Below are 26,092 nucleotides of genomic sequence, written 5' to 3'. Positions count from 1 at the left end.
TTTTATACAAGTAACAAACTGAGATTAGGAGCACTCCCTTTAAGAGTGTGCTCCTAATCTCAGCTCGTTACCTGTATAAAAGACACCTGGGAGCCAGAAATCTTTCTGACTGAGAGGGGGTCAAATACTTATTTCCCTTATAATGCAAATCAATTTATAACATTTTTGACATGCATTTTTCTGGATTATTTTTTGTTGTTATTGTCTCTCACTGTTCAAATAAACCTACCATTAAAATTATAGACAGATAATTTCTTTGTCAGTGGGCAAACGTACAAAATCAGCAGGGGATCAAGTACTTTTTCCCCCCCACTGTATGTTTGACTAAAACAAAGAATTTCAAACCTTGCTTACATTTGTATACGATCACAGCTCTCTATTATGCATGGGAATACTTGGGAACAAATTTCTTAAATCAAAATCACATTTTTTTGTTTAATTTTGTAACCTTGCTTAATGTTATGTATTCCGTCCTGTATTTATGTGTACAAGGACACTTATATACAGACAGATGTGTATGACTGCTATATATGTAAACTAATGAGTAGAGAGATACAAGTACCTTGAAAAGTTGTGCTATCAGTGCTCACTACTACTCACTCCTGTTCAATTCCGTGTATTTGGGCATCAGTAACTTTAATGTGTACTTTCTTGATATTTCACAGCACTTTTGAGGTAGCCTGCAAGTAAGCATTTCATTGCATAGTTTACACCCCGCCGTACCCTGTGTATACAATTAATACATTTTCCTATAATGGCTCTAAGGCCATTGGAAATTAAATTGTTACACGCACCAGTGCTTCAACTACACCAAAAAAGGTCACCAGTAACACCTGAGAAACATCCTAGCATTTAATTATAAATATGACCATAGACAAACATGGGGAATTATTGGATGGGTTGTATTAGGACCAGACAAAACTTAACGTACTGAATAATTATATTCACAATATTGTACCAACAGTAGTCATAGATAGTAAGGCCTAGATTAAATCTGGACCACATTATAATGCGATTGACATGTAAAGGTCATGCCCGACTGATGACAGTGCATTTGGAAAGTATTCAGACCCTTTACCTTTTTTACCCAGTTACAGCCTTATTCTAAAATGGATTAAACATCTCAATCTACACACAACACCCCATATTGCCAAAGCAAAAAAAGTTCAGAAATGTTTGCAAATGTATTGAAAACCAAAAATACCTTAAGTATTCAGACCCTTTGCTATGAAACTCGAAATTGAGCTCAGGTGCCTCGTTTCCATTGATCATCCTTGAGATGTTTCTACAACTTCGAGTCCACCTGTGGTAAATTCAATTAATTGGACCTGATTTGGAAAGGCACACACCTGTCTAATGTAAAAGGTCCCACAGTTGACAGTGCATGTCAGAACAAAAACCAAGCCATGAGGTCAAATGAATTATCTGTAGAGCTACAAGACAGGAGTGTCGAGGCACAGATCTGGAGAAGGGTACCAAAAATGTCTGCAGCATTGAATATCACAGAGGCCTCCATTCTAAAATGGAAGAAGTTTGGAACCACCAAGACTCTTTCTAGAGCTGGCCGCCCGGCCAAACTGAACAATCGGGGGAGATGGGCCTTGGTCAGGGAGGTGATCAAGAACCCAATGGTCACTCTGACAGAGCTCCAGAGTTCGAGAAGGACAACCATCTCTGCAGCACTCCACCAATCAGGCCTTTATGGTAGCGGCAAGACTGAAGCCACTCCTCAATAAAAAGGCTCACGCCAGCCCGTAAGGAGTTTGCCAAAAGGCACCTAAAGGACTGACCATGAGAAACAAGGTTCTCTGGTCTGATGAAACCAAGATTGAACTCTTCGGCCTGAATGCCAAGCGTCACATCTGGAAGAAATCTGACACCATCCCTACTGTGAAGCATGGTAGTAACAGCGTCATGTTTTTCAGTGGCAGGGACTGGGAGACTAGTCAGGATCGAGGGAAAGATGAACGGAGAAAAGTACTGAGAGATCCTTGATGAAAACCTGCTCAAGAGTGCTCAGGACCTCAAACTGGGATGAAGGTTCACCTTCCAACAGGACAACCCTAAGCACACAGTCAAGACAATGCAGGAGTGACTTCGGGACAAGTCTCTGAATGTCCTTGAGTGGCCCAGCCAGAGCCCGGACTTGAACGCAACCTAACTTCTCTGGAGACACCCGAAATTAACTGTGCAGAAACGCTCTCCATCCAACCAGACAGAGCTTGAGAGGATCTGCAATGAGGAATGGGAGGAACTCCCCAAAGACAGGTGTGCCAAGCTTGTAGCGTCATACCCAAGGCGGCTCTAGGCTGTAATTGCTGCCAAAGGTGCTTCAACAGAGTAAAAGGGTCTGAATACTTATGTAAACGTGAGATTTCAAAATGTTTCGTCTAAACCTGTTTTTGCTTGGTCATTATGGGCTATTGTGTGTAGATTGATGACTTAAAATATTTCAGAATAAGGCTAACGTAACAAAATGTGGAAGTCAAGGGGTCTGAATACTTTCCAAATGAACTGAATGCAGCGTTTACTGTGAATTTAGTCTCCGAACGCAGGAACATTGCGCTTTTTGGCTTCACAACAAGCACACCATTCACTGAGGTAAAAGGTATGAGACTTCAAGAGTTTAATCATTTCAATTTGGCAGTAGAAGACTAGCCATTAAGTTTATTTTAATCCAAAAACAATTACGACAGTCACAGCACATAGATACCAGTAGCAGAACTTCTTGAGAGGTCTATGGAAAGTTTATTTAGTTTGACTAATTCCCATGAAGAATGGAGGAATTAAACAGACAACTCTTGATAGTAAAAATGGGGTAAATAACTTTTTTCATCATCAGTTGAACATAACGAAGTATACCATATTACAGCAGATAGGATTCAATTGAATCCTACAGATGAAGAACCACAAAAAGGTCAATATGCATTATGAAATGTAGATAACATATTACATCATTCAAAATTAATTAAACAAAAACATTGGTGTAATAATTGGCAAGTATCTTCTAAACTATGCTGATGTGGTATACAAAAACATTTATTCTAAAATGGAAATAGGCCTAGGATTCAATTTGGCAACATGAATTATAGCTTCCAACCATCTTCTCTCGTGACCTTTGGACACCACAAAATCCCAAACGGTACTAACCGTGACATCAAAGCAGACAGAGGGTGCTCAAAACCTGCTAATTTACAAATCAAAACACCATAAAAATCAAACTTATATATATATATATAAAAAAAAATGTCAGTGACAGCATCCATAGCGCTTCCAAAATCTCAGAATCTTCATTTCTGGTCATCTAAGGAACTTAACCAGAAATCCATTTCCTCCACTCAGGCACACGATCCAACTAAAAGACAGCCAAGTCACCTTGGAACGTAGATCCGGGTATCCAGCCCAAAGGACTACTTCGGCACCACAGTTAGCATTGTAAGTTAAGAGAATAAAATGTAAGATGCGGGTTGTGCACGTTTCCAGAGGGGGCTGGGTTGAGGTTGGAGTGATGTGACGGGGTCTTATGAGGTCTGGCACTGGACCCCGCCAGCGGACGGGTTGTCATCCTCTTCCATGTAATGGTATTGGCTGCGTCTTACTCTGGCCGGGTCGCAGTCCTCCAGGTCGGTGTATATGTAGAGGTCGTCGTCCATGCTCTCCGGCTGCTCCGCTTCCCTCTTGGCAGGAAGGTAGTGCTCTAGCTCCTTCAGCTTGTGCTTGGGGAGGAAGTTGGCCTCGGGGAATACCACCTTAGGCAAAAAGAAAATGGGTTTAATTTCTACGTCGTAACCTTTTCTTTAAAAAAAATGTCATGAAATTAAGAACCAACTGAAACAGTAGAGCAACCACATTACAAGTTACACAGTGCAGACTTGTGTCAATTACATAATCACAATAAAAGTTATACTACAAAATGGCCACAAGGTTGGTATGGTTGACTAAGTCTCCAGTGGTTTAATAAAACAGCAGTAGTCTGCAGCAGTAGTTAGTCAAGCAATTTAATACATTTTAACTGAGGGAATGAATGACACTATTTACTTTTTAAATATTTTTTTTTTTAGCTTACGGCACCTGGTATTCCCAGATGGTCTCCCATCCCAATACTAACCAGACCCTGTTCTCCCTGAATTAGGTCCCGTGGCTATCTCTGCAACTCCTCAATGTGATTGGCAGAAGTGAAGGTCGAGTCATGCGTCCTCCAAAATATGTCCCACCTGGCCACCTACTTATCACACTGTTTGCTTGACCCAAATGTCAGCCACACCAATGTGTCGGAGGAAACACTGTTTGACTGCCTGGAGTCAGCTTGCAAGCGCAATGAGTTGCTAGGACACGATGCGCCAAGGCAAGCCCCACCATCCAAATCCTCCCCCGGACTGCGCCGGGCCAATTGTGCGCCGTCCTATGGGGGTCGCGGGCGAATTAGGACACCAGTTCCCAATATATTCACACGGCACAAAAATATGAACGCAACAATTTCAAAGATTTTACTGAGTTACATTTCACAAGGAAATCAGTCCATATTAATATAGAATTTCACATGACTGTAAATACAAATAACTTTACTTTTATTTTTTAAAGTAGGGGCGTGGATCAGAAAACCAGTCAGTATCTGGTGTGACCACCACTTGCCGCATGACATCTCCGCATACAGTTGATCAGGCTGTGGAATGTAGTCCCACTCCTCTTCAATGGCTGTGTGAAGTTGCTGGATGTTGGCAGGAACTGGAACGCGCTGTCGTAAACGTTGATCCGGAGCATTCAAATATGCTCAATGTGTGACATGGCCGGTGAGTATGCAGGCCATGGAAGAATGGACATTTTCAGCTTTCAGGAATTGTGTACAAATTCTTGCAACATGGGGCCATGCATTATGCTGAAACATGAGGTGATTGCGGCAAATTAATGGCAGGACAATGGGCCTCAGGATCTCACAGTATCTCTGTGCATTCAAATTGTGAGCGATAAAATGCAATTGTGTTCGTTGTACGTAGCTTATGACTTCACATCCCATACCGCCACCATGGGGCACTATGTTCACGAGGTTGACATCAGCAAACCCCTTGCCCACACAACACATACACTGTCTGCAATCTGCCCGGAACAGTTGAAACCGGGATTCATCTGTGAAGAGCACATATCTCCAGCGTGCCAGTGGTGATTGAAGGTGAACATTTGCCCACTGAAGTCAGTTACGACGTCTAACTGCAGTCAGGTCAAGACCCCGGTGAGAACGACGAGCATGCAAATGAGCTTCCTCGAGATGGTTTCTGACAGTGTGTGCAGAAATTCTTCAGTTGTGCAAACCCAGTTTCGTCAACTGTCCGGGTGGCTGTTATCAGACAATCCCGCATGTGAAGAAGCCAGATGAGCCGGTCCTGGGCTGGCGTGGTTACACCTGGTCTGCGGTTGTTAGGCCAGTCAGAAGTACTGCCACACTCTACGATGATGTTGGGGGTGGCTTATGGTAGAGAAAATAACTTTAAATTCTCTGGCAACAGCTTTGGTGGACATCCCTGCAGTCACCATGCCAATCTGTGGCATTGTGTTGTGACAAAACTGCATATTTTAGTGGCCTTATATTGTCCCCAGCACAAGGTGCACCTGTGTAATGATCAGGCTTCTTGATGTGTCACACCTGTCAGGATGGATGGATTATCATGGCAAAGGAGAAATGCTCACTAACAGGAATGTAAACACATTTGTGCACATGTGAGAGAATCAAGCTTTTTGCGCATTAGGAACATTTCTGGGAACTTTTATTTCAGCTCATGAAACATGGGACCAACACTTTATATGTTGTGTTTATATTTTTGTTCAGAATAAATACAAAGATAGATATTGAACTACAGTATCAAGTCCTGAATGGTGGAACACATTGAAAGGTGTGTGTTTCACAGAACATACCGAAAAGAGGATAATGAGGCGTCCCTTTTCAAATGGCCGGCGGTGCATGGGCATCCCCTCATTCATGACACACTTCTTGTCGCCAGGTTTGATCAATTCCCCTGCGAAGGTAAAAAATATTTTAAGAGACTATAAACTAGTGAATGAATATAGATGAGAACTCTTGGTAGAAAGTGTGGTCTACCGCTTAGGTACCCTACCTCAGGCAAGTAATACCTCGAGACTTCTTTAATATTAAGACCTCGTGCACCCGCTGTTATTGACAAATATACACAACCTCACCCCTCGTCTTACCAGACGTAGCTGCTTGGTCCTGCCGATGCACGGAAAACCCAGCCAGCTCTAGATTATCCGTGTTGTCATTCAGCCACAACTCCGTGAAAAAGATTTTACAGTTAATGGCCCATTGGTAAGATGATCTACCATCCAGACCATCAGGTTTGTTTTCCAGCGATGGTACGTTGGCCAATAAAACCGATGGTAATGACGATTTACTCACTCGCCTACGAATCCTAACGAGGCACCTTCCTTCCCAACCTTCTTTCTCCCTCTGCATCTCTGTAGCCTTTTCTTCACGCAAATGACAGGGATTTGGGCCTGGTCTGCGGAGAGCAGTATATCCTTTGCGTCTGACTCATTAAAATAAAAATCTTCGTCCAGTACAAGGTGAGTAATCGCTGTTCTGATGTCCAGAAGATATTTTCAGTCATAAGAGATGGCAGTAGCAACTTTATGTACAAAACAAGTTACAAAAATGAGGGGGAAAAAAATGAAATAGCACAGTTGGTTAGGAGCCCATAAAAACAGCAGCCATCCCCTCCGGCACCATTACAATGTCATTGTGGCAGTAAGGGGAAAACACTGCATGAAATCTTTACGCTTCAGTTAACACTCTCCCTCCCCCCTGATCCCCCTCTCAAACACACACCTCTCCCCCAAAACACATACGCACAAGACTCCCAACTTTAAAAACATTAGGCAACAAACGTTGTAAAGTCCCCTGTTTAGGGGACCTACGTGGTTCTGGTAAGGGTTCCGACCGACATTTGTTGAAATCGATCGGTGGACACCATAGATCGAAATGGCAAGCATTGAGCATTCTTACGGACACAGGAAGGAGTATGTCTGTTGCCTGTGTGAAGCAGAATGTGAAATCTGACACCACTTGAAGCTGGGATGTCCCTCCTATGATTTAATTCGCTCTTCAGACTGTCCATCAACTCATGGCTGAACCCTACGTCATAGCGTTTAATGTTAGTGGCTAAACCCCTATGCCTGAAATCGTAACACAGCAGGAGAATGGTTTCATTGCTGTAGCACATTCAGAGCGATTTATAGCCAGTCATCTAAAATTTTAGATTTTAACCTCAAGTCTACCCCTGATTACTGCCCCTTCTGGAGGAATTCGGTACCCATATAAAACATGATAAAAAAAATTCAAAAGTTGCTAATATATGCATATAAAAAATATTATCGAATAGAAAACTCTAAAGCTTCTAAAACCGTTTAAATTTTGTCTATGTAAAGCAGAAGTGTCAGGGCATGCATTCTCCCAAAGTCTCTCTTGTAATGAAAAAAGTTGCCACCACTTTGACGTCATCGTATACGCACTTACCAAGCAGTTACAACCCTGGGAAGACTGTCTGTGTTCAGCGCGAAGCCTGCTTTCGATGAGGCGTGTAACTGTGAGAATCGCGCGCTCACGAGACTGAGCGTGCCGAAAGGTCTCGGTCACGCCCAAAAAAAGTGCACCCCTTTGCGCGCTTTTCTCTCTTTCCCTCAGGATCGATTAAAAGACGTGTGTGTGTCTGTTCGCCCTCACGATTGCTGTAGACCTTTATAACATGTTAAAGCTTAATTATGAACATAGTTTGACAAGTTTACTCGACATATTATATATACTTTCGACGTTTTGGTGCGCATCCACTAGAAATTTGCCTACATTTCGACCGAAATGTGGCTAGTTTGAGAACCGAAAGACACAGACTTGAAAACTGAACGCTAATTTGGTGAGTATTAACCCTTCCAGGTCTTCTGATGGAAGAACAGCAACGGTAAGGGAATATTTGTGTGTTAATTTTGGGTTTCTGTCGACTCCAAGATAGTCATTATGCTAATGTGGGAGCGCCGACTCCCTATTATAGCCTAGTGAACGCAAAATGTAACGTTAAAAATAAATGTAACACAGCGATTGCATTTAGAAGAAGTGTATCTTGCTATACATATGTAAAACATGCATATTTAGTCAAAGTTTATGATGTGTATTCCTTGTTAGCTGACGTTATCTGCCGGAGCTATTTCATTTCTCCTGACATTGCAGTAGCATTTTTTGAACGATGCATAATTGTAAACAGAGATTTATGGATATATATTGCAGATTATTGAAAAAAAATATGAATGTACTGTGTAACATGTTATATTTACTGTCATCTGATGAAGATTTCAAAAGGTTAGTGAAATGATTTTTCTTTTAATCCTGCGTTTGTTGATTGCATATTTTTTCCTACTTGGCTATGCTAATGAGGTATGTCTGCGGTGGTGGTTGGACATAAATATGTGCTATGTTTTCGCCGTAAAACATTTTAGAAATCTGACTTGCTGGGTAGATAAACAACTTGTTTATCTTTCATTTGAGCTATTTTTCTTGTTAATGTGTGGTGGTTAAATATTTTTAGGAATATTTTTTCGCATTGTGCATTATGCTAATGAGCTTGAGCCCTAGTCACAAACCCGCATACGGTATTGGTGGACTATGAGGTTAAACAAAAAACAGTCAGACAGACAAGATTAATATGAGATGAAAGGCGAGTTCCTAGCCAGACGTTCACAGTGATGGGGGCAGACATTTTGATCAAGAGAGACCTTTGCATATTTTCTACATTCTAACACTAAATATACAAATGTGTATTTATTTTATTCTAGGCAAGTCAGTTAAGAACAAAATCTTATTTACAATGACTGCCTACAGCGACTAAATCCGGACGATGCTGAGCCAATTGCGCGCCGCCCTATAGAACTCCCTATCACGGCCGGTTGTGATACAGCTTGGATTCGAACCAGGGTGTCTTTAGGTGACGCCTCTAGCACTGAGATGCAGTGCCTTAGACCACTGCGCCACTCAGGCGCCCCATTTTACAGTTATAAGGAAGGAGAAATCTCATAGTTAGGCATTTTATAAATTGATTACACTATATTTAGAAACAATAAGTAATTTCAAGCCTCATTTCACAGTTGTCAAAACTACGTCAAAATATTTCATATTTTCATACTTTTATAATTTTGTTCTCTTTTGGGGCAGCAGGTAACCTAGTGGTTAGAGCGTTGGACTAGTAACTGAAAGGTTTCAAGATCGAATCCCTGAGCTAACAAGGTAAAAATCTGTTGTTCTGTCCCTGAACAAGGCAGTTAACCTACTGTTCCTAGGAAGTCATTGAAAATAAGTGTTCTTAACTGACTTGCCTAGTTAAAAAGGTCAAATAAAAAAAAGTTACTACACCTCAGCAATTTATAGCAATATTTTACCAGAAAGGTGAGTAACTTTGTTGTTGAGTATGCAGCATTACTAGTTATTGTTAATGTCCCTCGTGATAAAAAATGATAAACTTTTGCTTATATTCATGAAGAGGATGCGCGATCGACAAAGGCAAACTAATCTGCTGGCATCATGGCACGTCATCAACGCTCTAATTACAGTCAGACAGTTGAAGAAACTTGCATGGACTTCTAGAAAGGTTCTGTAAGAAATGTTTCATATTTACTTTTAATTATCAGAACATTAACCATGTGTGTTCGCTTGTTTTGTACTGTTCTGTAGTTTCGACCCAATGATTCATCTGACAAAGAGCTTTGCGTCCTGCAGGCCCAGGCATGGATCAAAGCTGGCGAGACAGTCAATAATGTAAATTTGCTCAAAATTGCTAAAGAAAAAAAAAAAAAGAGGAAGATCAAGTAAGCAGAGTCCCGAGCATCCCACACATGGAGTTTGAGCGGGGGCAATTTTTCGCCAGGGACCAGGCCTATATTTGATGGTAAGTTTGACCATTTACAAAGCAAAAGTTACATAAAATATTGCAGCCTACCCCTGACGGACTGTTATTTGTTCCACAATAATTCCCTGTTGCCTCCTTTTTCAGGTATCATGGCTCGAGATTTCATTGATGAAGAAATCATAGAGCGATATGCTGGACCCTATGTCAGAAAGGTGTTTCTGGGTACATATTGTTTCTTTCAAGGTAGGATTATAGCAATATTGTGTTACGTTTAGGCCTATTTACATGTATATTTCTATTATTGTACTTATTTTAGCAGTTAGACTAAAAAAATGTTTTTCTCCAAACAAACACACAATGCCGCCAGGGTTTGCATTTCAAATGAGGGCATAAACTGGGTCAAAACGCCAGCAGAGTAAGTAGACCATTAAAGTTAAATAAAAATAAAGACCTACAACACCTTCGGTAGGCCTACAGTATCCCTAAAAGTATTTTTCTCATCTCTACATGTAGGTCTCCTGATTTAAACCTGATCGAACTTGTTCGGCATCAACTGAAAACATTTTCCCATAACTCTGCCAAGCTGACAGGCAAAGGCCATCAGGATGTTTGGCTAGAGAAATTGACGATATGATGAATATATTTGTCTCAGCAAGGTTTTACCTGTGGTCGTGGAGCTGGGTGGAAGTGCGACTAAAATGTAGTTAATATAAACATCCGCATTTGATATAGCGGTCGACCGATTAATTAGGGCTGATTTCAAGTTTTCATAACAATCAGAAATCGGTATTTTTGGGCGCCGATTTATTATATACCTTTTATTTAACTAGGCAAGTCCGTTAAGAACACATTCTTATTTTCAATGACTGCCTAGGAACTGTGGGTGAACTGCCTTGTTCAGGGGCAGAACGACAGATTTTCACCTTGTCAGCTCGGGGGTTGCTAGTCCAACGCTCTAACCCAGAAGCCAAGGTAAATTGCTAGCTAGCATTAAACTTCTTATAAAAAACAATCAATCATAATTACTAGTTATAACTACTAATCCAGTTTAGCAGGCAATATTAACCAGGTGAAATTGTGTCATTTCTCTTGCGTTCATTGCACGCAGAATCAGGGTATATACAACAGTTTGGGCTGCCTGGCTCATTGCGAACTAATTTGCCAGAATTTTACGTAATTATGACTTACATTGAAGGTTGTGCAATGTAACAAGAATATTTAGACTTAGGGATGCCACCAGTTAGATAAAATACCGAACGGTTCCGTATTTCACTGAAATAATAAACGTTTTGTTTTTAAACGTTTTGTTTTCGAAATGATAAGTTTCCAGATTCTACCATAATAATGACCAAAGGCTCGTATTTCTGTGTGTTATGTTATAATTAAGTCTGATTTGATAGAGCAGTCTGAGCAGCAGCAGGCCCGTAATAATTCATTCAAACAGCACTTTCGTGCGTTTTGCCAGCAGCTCGTCGCAAGCACAGCGCTGTTTATGACTTCAAGCCTATCAGCCTAATGGCTGGTGTAACGGAAGCTATACTGTTACACTGGCAATACTATAGTGCCTATAAGAACATCCAATAGTCAAAGGTATATGAAATACCAATAGTATAGAGATAAATAGTCCTATAAATACTATATTAACTACAACCTAAAACCTCTTACCTGTTAAGGAACCACCAACTTTCATATGTTCTCATGTTCTGAGCAAGGCACTTAAATGTTAGCTTTTTTACATGGCACATATTACTTTCTTCTCCAACACTTTGTTTTTGCATTATTTAAACCAAATTGAACATGTTTCATTATTTATTTGAGGCTAAATTGATTTTATTGATGTTTTATATTAAGTTAAAATAAGTGTTAATTCAGTATTGTTGTAATTGTCATTATTACAAACAAAAAAAAAGTCTGATTAATCAGTATCGGCTATTTTGGTCCTCCAATAAAATCGGCATTGAAAAATCATAATCGGTCGACATGAGTCTTCAATATTCCCAGGTAAGAAGTTTTAGGGTGTAGTTATTATAGGACTATTTATCTCTATACCATTTGTATTTCATATACCTTTGACTATTGGATGTTCTAATAGGTACTTTAGTATTGCCAGCCTAATCCCAGGAGTTGATAGGCTTGAAGTCAAACAGCACAATGCTTGAAGCACAACGAAGAGCTGCTGGCAAATGCACGAAAGTGCTGTTTGAATAAATGCTTATGAGCCTGCTGCTGTCTACCACCGCTCAGTCAGACTGCTCTATCAAATCATAGACTTAATTATAATATAATAACAGAAATATGAGCCTTAGATCATTAATAAGGTAAATCCAGAAACTATCATTTCAAAAACAAAACGTTTATTCTTTCAGTGAAATACGGAACCGTTCCATATTTCATCTAACGGGTGGCATCCATATGTCTAAATATTGCTGTTACATTGCACTACCTTCAATGTTATGTCATAATTATGAAAAATGGTCAAATTACGGTCTTTGTTAGGAAGAAATGGTTTACACAGTTCGCAACGAGCCAGGCGGCCTGAACTGCTGACTATGCCCCGACTTCGCTTGCACAGAATGCAAGAAAAGTGACAATTTCCCTAGTTAAAAGAAATTAATGTTAGCAGGCAATATTAACTAAATATGCAGTTTTAAAATTATATACTTATGTATTGATTTTAAGAAAGGCATTGATGTTTATGCTTTGGTACAACGACAGCGCTTTTTTCACAAATGTGCTTGTTAAATCACCCGTTTGCTGAAGTAGGCTGTGATTCAATGACAAATTAACAGGCGTTGTACAAAGTGATGGTGACTAGTACAGTACTGGGCTATTTAGCTAAAGAATCCCTGTGTTGTGCGGACGGGAGACCGGTTGTAATTGTAAGTAGGCCCATTTTTTTTTTTACTACTATTTTATATAGGTTTAGGCGTCGAAGAAAGACTCCAATTAAGCCCTCTTGTTTGTAAGGTCAAATTAAAATGAAAATTGTTGAAATGAATTGCTCGTCTGGTGTAGGTTCTCCCCATCTGTTGGTGTGTAACACTTGCATAACAAGTTAGTTATATTTTTAGCACCAGTCACTGTTCACCTAATATTGATTGCACTGCAGTTGTCGCCAGTTTAAATTGAACCTTTATTTAACTAGGCAAGTCAGGTAAGAACAAATTCTTATTTACAATGAAGGCTTACCCCGGCAAACCCAGATGACCAACTATGGGCCAATTGTGTGCCGCCCTGAATTCGAACCAAGGTAAAGCCTCTTGCACCAAGATGCAGTGCCTTAGAGAGCCATGAACAACACACACGTATATATTTTTCTCTTCAGAACCTTAACCGGGTGTAGGTAGATGTGGAAAGATGCAAGTTGGGGAGGGGGGTTCCCACCTAGCTTGGCTATTAGACAATTCTATTAGACAATTCTTTAGTGAAGGTTGAATAATCTATTGTTCCGCTAAGTATTAAAGGTTCCAATTGATAAAGCGTGTTTAGCCACAATTGTCCCTAACCAACAAATTTGGGCATAGTCGAAAGCGTGCTGGACTTCGGGCGAGAATGTTGAGTTCAAAACCTGCTCCCTGCTTGTTTCATTACATTATTATGCTGGTCTCAGCGCAAATAACCTGGATTGTTACTCCCATCTCACTCCTGCTCTCTTCCACGCATCATTCTCCACCTGAGTGGATCGCTTGTGGGCGTGCTGGCAGGATGTACTGTTTTTTATTCTGTATATATGAATTACAAAATCAGCCTTCACTTAAATCATGTTTCTAGTCTATTGCATAGTTACAATGTGTAACCATTGATGTCCCAGGAGCGGTGTATAATTGTAATACATACATGCAGACATAGCATCATTCAAAGAATGGCTTTTGATACACCTGGTTCTGGATAATACTGAGAAAAATAACTTGCCAAATAATGATTTTCGTGAATTAACTTTGACAAAAAAAACATGTACAATTGTCTACATTAACTAACATTTCCTCTCAATTGTAAATTTTTTTTGCTTGACCTGTTATGACGTTCTAATTCCTTAAATTAGCTTCCGCTGTATTGTTTTGTCAGCCATCTTTGCTGAAGAAAGTCACCAGGAACTGGTGGCTCGCGTCAAATTCGTCATTGGAACCACTCGATATGATTGGTCCTATAAAAACCTTGGGACCCAAATGCATAATGAGTGCACTAACTCCTCCTTGGTGGTCTGGAACAATGAAGCTGTGATGCTGGGTACCTACTGCGGTGTAAGCTCGTAATTTTTAAAGGAGGAACCACTGTACTGTCAAGTGAGCAGGTTGTTAGCTAGCTAGTAGGCAACATGACAATGTTTTTTGTTATCAAACCAATAATTAACGACCCGGGATTAGTTTAAAATGGCCCACAACATGGTTGTGAACTCAAATGCGCGCAAAATGATGCAGGAAAAAAAAAAAAGTAGCGCTGGTAATATGGGTCATATCTTTTGAGCTAGAGACACGCCGTTTTCTTGGCTGTAATGCTGCAAAAATGCCTGTCATTAAGTTGTGCATTTCCGGTCACTCAGAGGCTGCATGACCGCAAACTTGCACGTGCAAAGTCTACTTAGACTGGCCTGTGCTCTTGGTTATACCAGGCAATAAAATGCTCCAATGTACCAAATGTAACAGAAGAGTCATCAGGGTCTGTGTACCCGCTCGCTATCACCACTAACCTATATTTTTTAAACTGATGGAGGAATAGATGCGCAGAAAGAGTGGACAGAGAGAAGTAGGTGATGGCTGGCTGATCACAGCTGCCACACGAGAAATGCGCATGAAAGTGAAGTGGACATTGAACATACAAGAGCCTAGTTGCTGTTGCTTAAAATGTATCTTTTTATGACAGGCGCCAGCAGGTTCTTTAGATTGGTAGGACCGACAAATTTGGTAGCATCATATGAAACGGTACTACGGTATAAGTATCATGACATTTAGATACCGTTACGATGGTACCAGTATACAGTGCAACACAACAATAGTTTTTTAAAAATGCATTAAAAAAAATGTGACAATGTTGTACAAGGTTTCTGTTAAGTGAAATAATCTAGGAAGTGTACCTGGGTGGCAGGTGATGAGGAGGCTTCGGTTGTCCAGAGTTTGACAAGGCTTCTGGAAACCACACAGGGCCTCCACCAGCTGCAGCTCCATAGTCATGATCAGATTGTCCCCTTGCCTGTAGAATAGAGCACAGTCAATACCAACCGGACTGCGATCAATTGCATTTCAATTCAGGAAGTGAAAATCAAGAACTGAGAAGTGACTGGCTCTCAAATGGGGATTTTTTGTTGCTGAAAATTTCCATTCAGTTCTTAAAATGGGCCAAATTTGAATTTTGTTACAAGCCTAGATAGACCTTTTTCCAGTACACGACACACTGATGTCACACAGTAACATACAACTTTTATTACCTTTTTGGATTCTCATACTGTGACGGCCCTGAATTTTTCTGAACCGTCTCAGTGCAGCTCCTTCCAATAGGGCGCTTTCCCTTTAATTCCCAATTAAATAGCCAGCATCAGCTGCGCAAAAGTGGGGTTGTGATGGAGACGTGAATGAGGATGTGTTCAACCCTCAGTTCCGAAGCTTCTCTATTCCGTGTGTTTTGTAGCCTAATAGAGTTTACCCAGGATCGGATCCACTCTTTGCGTCCGTGGACTAAACCTCTCCGTTCTTCGTGGCCTTTCTCCGCTGGAGATCTGTTGGCGGATTGGATTGTCTGACTGACCGACTGACTACAACCTTTTTGTATACGGTATTTCATTTGTTTTGATGTGATGTATACTGTGATGATTTATGTAGTTAGTTGTAGTTGAGGACTTAGTAAGAGTTGATACGCTTTAAGTTCTGTGGTAAAATAATTGTTATATTGATGGTGTTTAATACTGGGTTTACGCTACACTGAATGAACGGACAAACATTGCGTGACAAAGGAGTTCAGTGAACTCAAGTGACTTTTACCGGGCTGGACTCTTTTAGGCCCGAGGTACAGGACATTTTTTTGCTGGACTTCTATAACAACTCCCACCAACTTCCGTGCGTCGCCCTCAAAAGCAATGTTTGCAAACACAGAAAGGAGTCTATAGGCTAGTACAGAATACAGACCAATACAATACTGAAGAATATAAAAGGTCTCATGTGGAACTGCCAAATATGTGCACAAACACATTTGTTGGTCCAATCAGACAATGTGATATAGACATAGGGTAGAGAGGTAGGTAGTGAATAAGAACTGGCATGAGAGGTTTAATCTTTTACCTGGTGAAGACGGGATGGACTCTCTGATCCAGGACAATGATGATGTCACCAGGCTCTAGTCCTGGCTCCTGATCTCCCTCCCCGTGGAAAACTAGCTTCTGCCCATCCTTCATACCTGCAACAATTTAGGATTAATTTAACTCAACTGGCCCGTATTTAACTGCATTAAGAAAAGACTGATCAGAATTCTGGTAATGGCGTTCACACGCAACCATGCCATGGGGAACATTTAGGGCACATTCACATATCCCTAGATGATTTGGATCCTAGAGCGTTTGGTAACCAGATCCACGCTATCCTGGTCCAGAGATGTGATCCATTAGTACTAGTCGCATGAAATTTAGTTACAGAAATTATATCCAGTTCAGTTCATTTCCATTCTTGTCAAAGTATTTGTAGAATTCAAGAAATGCTCCAGGGTACCAAATTTATAAACTCATAAAAATAAAAAAAAGGAAAGTCCCTTTTTCAGGACCAAAGATATTTCGTAAAAATCCAAATAACCTCAGATGTTCATTGTAAAGGGTTTAAACACTGTTTCACATGCTTGTTCAATGAACCATAAACAATGAACTGTGGAACGGTCGTTAAGACACTAACAGCTTACAGATGGTAGACAATTAAGGTCACAGTTATGAAAACTTAGGACACTAAAGAGGACTTTCTACCGACTCTGAAAAACACCAAAAGAAAGACGCCCTGTCATCTGCGTGAACGTGCCTTAGGCATGTTGCAAGGAGGCATGAGGACTGCAGATGTGGCCAGGGCAATAAATTGCAATGTCCGTACTGTGAGACGCCTAAGACAGCGCTACAGGGAGACAGGATAGAGAGCTGATCGTCCTTGCAGTGGCAGACCACGTGTAAGAACACCCTGCACAGGATCGGTACATCCGAAACTCACAACTGCGGGACAGGTACAGGATGGCAACAACAACTGCCCAAGTTTCACCAGGAACGCACAATCCCTCCAGTGCTCTAACTGTCCGCAATAGGCTGAGAGAGGCTGGACTGAGGGCTTGTAGAACTGTTGTAAGGCAGGTCCTCTCCGGACAAGGACCTGCCTCACCGAACAAACCCACCGTCGCTGGACCAGACAGGAGTGGCAAAAAGTGCTCTTCACTTACGAGTCGCGGTTTTTTCTCACAAGGGGCGATGGTCGGATTTGCGTTTATCGTCAAAGGAATGAGTGTTACACCGAGGCCTGTACTCTGGAGCGGGATCGATTTGGAGGTGGATGGTCCGTCATGGTCTGGGGCGGTGTGTCACAGCATCATCTGACTGAGCTGGTTGTCATTGCAGGCAATCTCAACTGTGCGTTACAGGGAAGACATCCTCCTCCCTCATGTTGTACCCTTCCTGCAGGCTCATCCTGACATGACCCTCCAGCATGACAATACCACCAGCCATACTGCTCGTTCTATGCGTGATTTCCTACAAGACAGGAATGTCAGTGTTCTGCCATGGCCAGGAAAGAGCCCGGATCTCAATCCCATTAAGCACATCTAGAACCTGTTGGATCAGAGAGTGAGGGCCATTCCCCCCAGAAATGTCTGAACTTGCAGGTGCCTTGGTGGAAGAATGGGGTAACATCTCACAGCAAGAACTGGCAAATCTGGTGCAGTCCATGAGGAGATGCACTGCAGTACTTAATACAGCTAGTGGCCACACCAGATACTGGCTGTTACGTTTGATTTTGACTTGACCCCCCCCACCACCACCACCACCACCACCTTTGTTCAGGGACATATTATTCCATTTCTGTTCGTCACGTCTGTGTAACTTGTTCAGTTTGTCTCAGTTGTTGAATCTTATGTTCATACAAATATTTACACGTTAACAGGCTGACGACACCGCTCGCTGAAAAATCAATTTCGAAATCTATATTATTCAATTATTGCACGCTAACGAGCATCTGGTTGCCAAGGGATAAAATAGAAATAAAAAACGAACATTTTTTTAGTCACCCACGTCGGTATAACCAAGGAGGAGATGGCACGTGGGTACCAACTTCTATAAACCAATGAGGAGATGGGAGAGGCAGGACTTGCAGCGTGATCTGCGTCACAAAGAGAACTGACTTCTATTTTATCCCTTGGCAACCAGATGCACCTAATTTATGAAAGTTGCCAATCGCAATATAAAGTCAAGAAGAGAAAGCCTAGAAGGGAGATGACGAAAAAGTCGGTTGACCATTGTGTGTGTGAATTAATTGGCTTCTGGATAGAAACTTGTTGCAGGACATAATCCTGTCTCGGAGCTCTACAGACAATTCCGTCGACCTCATGGCTTGGTTTTTGCTCCGACATGCACTGTCAACTATGGGACCTTATATAGACAGGTGTGATCCTTTCCAAATCATGTCCAATCAATTGAATTTACCAAGGTGGACTCCAATGAAGTTGTAGAAACATCAAGGATGATCAATGGAAACAGGATGTACCTGAGCTTAAAGTCTAATAGCAAAGATTCTAAATAGTATTTTTTCCCCAAATATATAAAAAATAAAGACAAATCTAAAAATGTGTATCCGCTTTGTCATGTGGTATTGTGTGCAGATTTAGGATTTTTTTAAAATTTAGTCCATTTTAGAATAAGGCTGTAACGTAACAAAAAGTCAAGGGGTCTGAACACCTTCCGAAAGCACTGCATGCATACACAGTGGACAAAACAGTCTACATTTAACAGACTGACCAGGTGAAAATTATGATCCCTTATAGTTGTCAGATGCTAAAATCAGTGTAGATGAGGGGGATGAGACAGGTTTAACTTCTTATGGCTGGGGGGGGGGGCAGTAATTGAGTAGCTTGGATGAATAAGGTGCCCAGAGTAAACTGCCTGCTACTCAGGCCCAGAAGCTAAGATAAGCATATTATTAGTAGATTTGGATACAAAACACTCTGAAGTTCCTAAAACTGTTTTAATCACGTCTTTGAGTATAACAGAATTTATGTTGCAGGCGAAACCGAGGACAAACCATTCAGAATTTTGTTGTTGAGGTCACTCTTTTCAAATGAGTTTATTGGGAATCCAGATTTCTAAGGGACTTGATTGCAGTTCCTACCGCTTCCACTGGATGTCACCAGTCTTTGGAAAATTGGTTGAGGTTATTCCTTTGTGTAATGAAGTACGGCCATCTTGAACGAGGGTCACTTCATGTATACTGTTTGATAGAGGCGCATGACCAGAAAGCTAGTGTCAGTTTGTTGTCTTCCCGTATTGAACACAGATCATCCAGTCTTCTATTTTATCGATTATTTACGTTAAAAAATACCTAAAGTTGTATTACAAAAGTAGTTTGAAATGTTTTGGCAAATTTTACAGGTAACTTGAGATATTTTGTAGTCACGTTGAGCAAGTTGGAACCAGTGTTTTCTGGATCAAACGCACCAAATAAATTGACATTTTGGATATATATGGACGGAATTAATAGAACAAAAGGACCATTTATGGGACATATTGGAGTGCCAACAGAAGAAGCTCGTCAAAGTTAAGGCATGACTTACATTTTTATTTCTGCGTTTTGTGTTGCGCCTGCAAGGTTGAAATATGTTCTCTTTTGTTTACTATGGTGCTATCCTCAGATAATAGCATCGTTTGCTTTCGCCGAAAAGCCTTTATGAAATGACATGTTGGCTGGATTCACAACACGTGCAGCTTTAAATTTGTTATCTTGCAAATTATGTGATTTCATGAAAGTTAGATTTTTATAGGAATTGATTTGAATTTGGCGCTCTGCATTCTCTCTGGCTTTTGGCAAAGTGGGACGCTTACCGTCCCACATATCCCAGAGGGGTAATAAGCGCATTTGCGTTGCACGACTGTACCTAACCATAAACAATGCCTTTCTTAAAATCAATACACAGAAGTATATATTTTTAAACCTGCATATTTAGCTAAAAGAAATCCAGGCAATATTAACCAGGTCAAATTGTGTCACTTCTCTTGCGTTCATTGCACGCAATCAGGGTATATGCAACAGTTTGGGCAGCCTGGCTCATTGCGAACTAATTTGCCAGAATATTACGTAATTATGACATAACATTGAAGGTTGTACAATGTAACAGGAATATTTAGACTTAGGGATGCCACCCGTTAGATAAAATACCTTACAGTTCCGTATTTCACTGAAAGAATAAACGTTTTGTTTTCGAAATGATAGTTTCCAGATTCTACCATAATAATGACCAAAGGCTCGTATTTCTGTGTGTTATTATGTTATAACTAAGTCTATGGTTTGATAGAGCAGTCTGAGCGATGGTAGGCAGCAGCATGCTCGTAAGCATTCATTCAAACAGCACTTTCGTGCATTTGCCAGCAGCTCTTCGCAAGCACAGTGCTGTTTATGACTTCAAGCCTAATGGCTGGTGTAACCGACGTGAAATGGCTAGCTAGTTAGCGGGGTGCACGCTATTAGCATTTCAAACGTCACTCGCTCTGAGACTTGGAGTAGTTATTCCCCTTGCTCTGCATGGGTAACGCTGCTTCGAGGGTGGCTGTTGTCGATGTGTTCCTGGTTTGAGCCGAGGAAAGGAAAGCTATACTGTTACACTGGCAATACTAAAGTGGCTATAAGAACATCCAATAGTCAAAAGTATATGAAATACAAATGGTAGAGAGAGAAATAGCCCTATAAATACTATTAACCACAACCTAAAACCTCTTACCTTGGAATATTGAAGTCTCATGTTAAGGAACCACCAACTTTCATATGTTCTCATGTTCTGAGCAAGGAATTCAAACGCTAGCTTTTTTACATAGAACATGTTGCACTTTTACTTCTCCAACACTTTGTTTTTGCATTACTTAAACCAAATTGAACATGTTTTATTATTTATTTGGAGGCTAAATTATATTATATTAAAATAAGTTAATTCAATAGTGTTGTAATTGTCATTATTACAAATAAATAAAAAAATGCAGCTTTTTTGGGTCCTCCAATAATCGGTATCTGCGTTGAAAAATCATAATCGGTCGACCTCTAGACCCAATTAATCAAGATTTTGACTACATGAATCAGATGTATTAGCGGTGTAGCTCTCCAGGACCAGAAGTGAAGAAAATGTAGGTTACATCACATAACAGACATCCAAAAATCTGGTTAAATGGACAAACATCTAAAACCTCCTACATCCTCAAAATGGAGAAAGAAAATCTTCACACTTTTACCTGTTAAATTGGCAGTCACTCGGCTAGCATTCCCATCCACAGGCAGCTTGGTCTGTCAGGTAACGGTGTCAACAGGGCCCAGGGCCATGGCGCATCCCGTGTCAACATGCTTAACCCACCCCCAACCCCCCACGTCGCTACACAAACATAGTGAACAATTTAGGCAGAGTCTATGCTCTTGACAATTTGTACTCCACACAAATCAAAGGAGTCAAAGAACTGTTGGACCTTATAGCAAAAAAAAAAAAAAAATCATGGTAGAACATTTTAACTTATTGTATATATTAACTATAATATGTTTGTCAATTGTGAGCTGTGGAAAGACTTCAATTGATGGACAACTAATCAACCACCTCACCTTTGCCAATGTGGACCTCCAGGATCTTTTTCTGCCGCAGAATCTTCCGTCCACTGCAGGCCTTGCAGCGGTCCTTGTGGCTGATGCGCTGGCCCTGGCCCTGGCAACCCCCGCACACGGTGGACACCTGCTGCACCATGCCCGGCCCCAGCTGGTGGAGCCGCACCTGCATGCCCGTGCCGTGACAGGACATACACATCTCCACCGCACCCTTCCTTCCCCCGCGACCTACCCCAAACCATAGCCATGTCAGTCCACATCACCCCAGTCGTTTGCAGCATTAACTCTCATTACATCACTGTTAAACAGAACCCCACATGCTGCGTTTGACAGGGCAGTAATGCTAGTCAACAGATAGCGATTCTGTGGATTAGTGATCCGCTGTATAAAATGTACTTGGATTAAGAAAGAACATCTATGTATGCATTTTATAGTCAGAGCAACAAAAATGGAACCAAACAATACAGTTTGGCCATTGTACGATGATAATCTTAAAAATGTTTTACCCTAGCCGAGGCATTTACCTCTAACAGTTAATTGTTCATAATGTGATACGTAAAACGTAAAAATGACATCCAATCCATGCATGAACACACAGGGCTATTCAACCTGATGACTTTAGGGTTACCACACTGGTCATTTTCATCCATCCCTTTTAATAAGGGACTGATCAAGACCAATGTTAACCAACAATGTAACATGTGTAGTAACGTAGCACCTTCACATCGCTCGCAAATAACATTCTTCTGGACAGCAAGTTTCCTCGTGGCGCCATTGAAGAGGTCTTCCAAAGAGACTGTGAGCTGATGAACCACATTCTTTCCTAGGTTGAGAGCACATTGGGGCAAAGCATTAGCTTTAGAGAAGTTAAGAAGAACCACAGAAAACAAAGGCCAGAATTTGAAGTCTTCTGTGGAAAGTAATATTTGTCTCTGTACTTCATTTGGTTTTTACCTCTTCTCTCCCGGTGCAGTCGGCCACCTCCTCCAAAGAACATGTCAAAGATGTCCATGGGGGATCCAAAACCTCCGCCACCTCCGCTGCCCCCTCCTTTTATTGCCTTCTCCCCTCCCCGGTCGTACACCTCTCTCTTCTGGGAGTCTGACAGCACCTCATATGCCTGAGATATCTGCTTAAACTGGGAAGAAAAAAACTGAATCAAAGGGGGATACCGCAGAACGACAGATTTTTACCTTGTCAGCTCGGGGATTCAGTCAAGCAACCTTTCGGTTACTCGCCCAAACGCGATCAATTCTCAAGAGTGCAAACTACTAATAGAAATCTCAACTTGTACTCAAAAATATTCAACTTACTAGAATTTTCTGACAACTGTAGAAACAATTTATGTATTTTCCATATTCATCTCTTAAAAATAACCTGGCATAACCGGCATCAATGTGCTGGATTAGCATACATCGCTCCCGCTCTGAACTTGCCTCTGACTGGGCTTGAACCAGAGTCCTCTACCTTACCAACACACGTGACCACCCGCTCGATAATGTGAAAAAAACTTGAGCTATACAATAGGAACCAATTGTATAGATCCATCTACGAAATGTCAAGCTAGCTGTGGAGTGAGCTTACTGTACCTCTTAACTCTGCTACACTGGCATGAATAACTTATCTCCACTCAACCACTAGTCATAAATCAGAACCTATTCATAGGAGTTTTACGTTGTTTATAACATACACAGCTCACAAAGATAAAGGTGGTAGGACAAAAATAAACTCTGACCATCATGGACGCAAAGTGGTTTCCTGAATACTTCCACTCACTTTCTCCCCCTCCGTAGGGTTCTTGTCAGGGTGGTATTTCAAGGCCAGCTTACGATAAGCCTTTTTCAGCTCATCTGGTGTGGCATTGGGCTTAACACCCAACATATCATAAAAGCCGGTTTCCTTCACCATTGTTGTTGGTTACAGTCTGCAGAAGAAAAAAAAAATGTTCACACAAGTGTCAGTTTCTCTTCCTGTATGACATATAGTGCTGAGCGATGTGCTTTGAGGTTGGTTCAGAAATAGATCAAATATATAAAAACATTGATTGATATTTTTTGGGGGGGGGCTATGCAGTCTTACAAAATCATTATCTTAGTAGTTCTTCAAAGTAAATATGGCATACTTTACGACTGCTGAACACCAACTATCAAATCTTAGATGATCTATTTTCATGTAGATAGCACACGAAGCAACTAGCCGTTCAATGGATTATGTTCAGTGCAGTTCATGTAGAATATTGGCCTGTTGGGAAGAGTTCGGGCTTGATCTGATCTAAAAGAAACTGAGCATTGCACTCAGAAAAAAAATCAAATGGAAATCAAATAATTTAACTTAAGTCGGTCAATTAGTTAATCGCTCAGCACTAATGCCATTCTATTTGCATTTGAAACCACTTATTGGTATGACAAGTTCCCCACCACTGCAACTTCATGATAGAAATATCCCAATCAGATAGCATTAGAAACAAAGTTGGTGAATAGCAACATATTTTCAACATGAGGGGTTAGCGCTTAACATCTGAGTTTCTGAACCCAGAAGCTCAACAGCGTGAGACTTCTGTGAGCGCATGCTTAACAGACCAGAGGGGTGTCCTACTACAAGGCAAGCTAGATCTACTCAGGGTATCTACAGAAAAACAGCTTCAGATAGCTTCACATTCCAGATCAGGCTTCTTCCATCATACAACAGTATTTATTGCTTGGCCAAATGCCACCAACTCTAGCAGGCTTGTAAATGTACATGGCTAGTCAAACTCCATGCCACAAATAAAAATATGAGAAATTATCTTGCCAATTCGGCAGGCTATGGTGTGAAATAGAAGTGTCATCTTTCTTATCCTTAATTCCGACTTACGTGCACAACAAGTATCTTCCCCCCCACTCCTATCGATAAAATAATTGTTTTGTCATAACAAAAGTGTTTCTGTGCGTGAATTTTAAAATGCATTCTGTCACTAATAAATGTGCAATGTGATATTAACACTACTCTTTAACAAACATTTGCATTCTCCCTTGTTTTCAGCTTCGCCCACGACGGGTTTATGTGAACTACAATCCTGACGCTGTGTTTTAGCATCAATATTCATCGCTTGGGATACGGCTTTCAAAACATATGGCTCTTCTTTCATCAGCAATAAATCATCTTTAAATAAAGAGATACTTACTGTAGTAGTTTTGCACAGATCCACATAGCTATGGGAGCCCAATATTGGACTAAATTATGTTAGGTTTAAAGGGCTCTGGAAGCCAAAACAACCAAATAAACGTGAATCGATTCTCAATTGCGGTCCGGTTCTAGAAATATAAATCCCTGTACTCTCATATCAACTTCAAATGTTAAATACACAATTACTGTATACTGTTTTAACCGGGTTTAACAGTTGCAGAGGATAGTATTTTTCAGTGACACATTTGTGGCGTTTGTCTTTAAGTGTTCACTCAGACGCAGATAGCTAACATTAATTAGCACAGATAACGTTAGTCTACTGTCTTCTGTCTGTAAACAAGCGCTGTAACATGGGCTTATGGGAATGGGAACTCTATAAAATGGTGTGTATCAATTTAACATTAATGTTTTACTATTAGCGTTATTTCTCTGATATGAAATATAAAGTCATGGTTCCACGTTAACGTTACGGTCTTTGCCAATACTAGAAGCGCTAGCTAGCGTCGAACGTTAGCCACGTCATTAACGCTGGCTAGCTAACGTTACATTATTACTAACTAAACAAAAGAGACCCATCTAGCTAGTTTCCCGTATCCAACATGATAAAGTTAAGTTAGCTAGCCAGCTAGGTAACTTACCTTGGTTTGGTAGCTAGCTAGGCTAACGTTAGCTGGCCAGCTATCCACGACCTAGCTAACTGATAGTAGTAGCTTAGCTAGTAGTTTATTACTATACCAATTAGGAACATTACTTTTTTTGCAGAATGAAAACACCATTAAATTGTGGTTAGCTACCTGTTACAATAGACGGCCGTTGAGAGAAAGGACCTTGTTTAACTTATAACACCCCCGTCCTGGCGATGAACTTCCAGAACCTTCTACTACTTGCACCGCCTACTTTAATGGTGCTTTCAAGACAACTCGGGAAAAAACGAGGTCAAACCATGACGTCGGTGATTTTCAGGTCGGGAAGTCGGGGGCTATAGAAAGATGCCCGAGTTTCCGACTTGGGATTCCGAGTTTGATGGACTTTCAAAAATGTGTTTAGTCGGAACGCGATTTTTTTCTCCAGAGAACGCACTGAAGTCAGAGCTTTCCCAATTCAGAATTCCGAGTTGTTTTGAACGTGGCATTATTGACAGTGGCATGTATTCATGGTTGCCAAGGGATCTTGGTTGCCAAGATGTTTGGCCTCCCCCAAAAATGACCAAGAAAAAAATATACAATTATTTATCTT

The 26,092-nt window shown here is 40.9% G+C and overlaps 1 protein-coding gene across 2 annotated transcripts; it reads right to left on the bottom strand.

Annotated features, from left to right (window-relative positions):
• Positions 1-838: 838 nt before the first annotated feature.
• Positions 839-26,092, bottom strand: LOC115137210 (dnaJ homolog subfamily A member 1-like). Of its 2 annotated transcripts, none has more exons than XM_029673376.2 (9): positions 25,651-26,092; positions 23,468-23,615; positions 22,646-22,829; positions 22,410-22,514; positions 21,692-21,919; positions 16,166-16,280; positions 14,968-15,083; positions 5,908-6,008; positions 839-3,749 (listed from the first exon to the last, which is right to left on the bottom strand). In XM_029673376.2, exons 2-9 carry the CDS (start codon positions 23,597-23,599, stop codon positions 3,522-3,524), a joined length of 1,209 nt encoding a protein of 402 aa, XP_029529236.1. In that variant the 5' UTR covers positions 23,600-23,615; positions 25,651-26,092; the 3' UTR covers positions 839-3,521. The 2 variants fall into 2 exon arrangements, with proteins under 2 accessions (XP_029529236.1, XP_029529235.1); XM_029673375.2 differs by lacking the exon at positions 25,651-26,092 and adding an exon at positions 25,495-25,603.

The sequence above is a fragment of the Oncorhynchus nerka genome, linkage group LG11, assembly GCF_034236695.1.
Source record: "Oncorhynchus nerka isolate Pitt River linkage group LG11, Oner_Uvic_2.0, whole genome shotgun sequence".
NCBI classification, from domain to species: Eukaryota; Metazoa; Chordata; class Actinopteri; order Salmoniformes; family Salmonidae; genus Oncorhynchus; species Oncorhynchus nerka.
This window is presented reverse-complemented; position numbering and strand designations above follow the sequence as displayed.

Excerpts from the sequence above, each read along its gene's own strand:
- LOC115137210 (XM_029673376.2), bottom strand. The coding sequence starts at position 23,599 with ATGGTGAAGGAAACCGGCTTTTATGATATGTTGGGTGTTAAGCCCAAT. Across the intron at positions 15,084-16,165 it reads GTCCATCCCGTCTTCACCAG|GCAAGGGGACAATCTGATCA; the intron begins GTAAAAGATTAA and ends TCTATTCTACAG. Across the intron at positions 6,009-14,967 it reads CCTCATCACCTGCCACCCAG|GGGAATTGATCAAACCTGGC; the intron begins GTACACTTCCTA and ends TTACCTTCGCAG.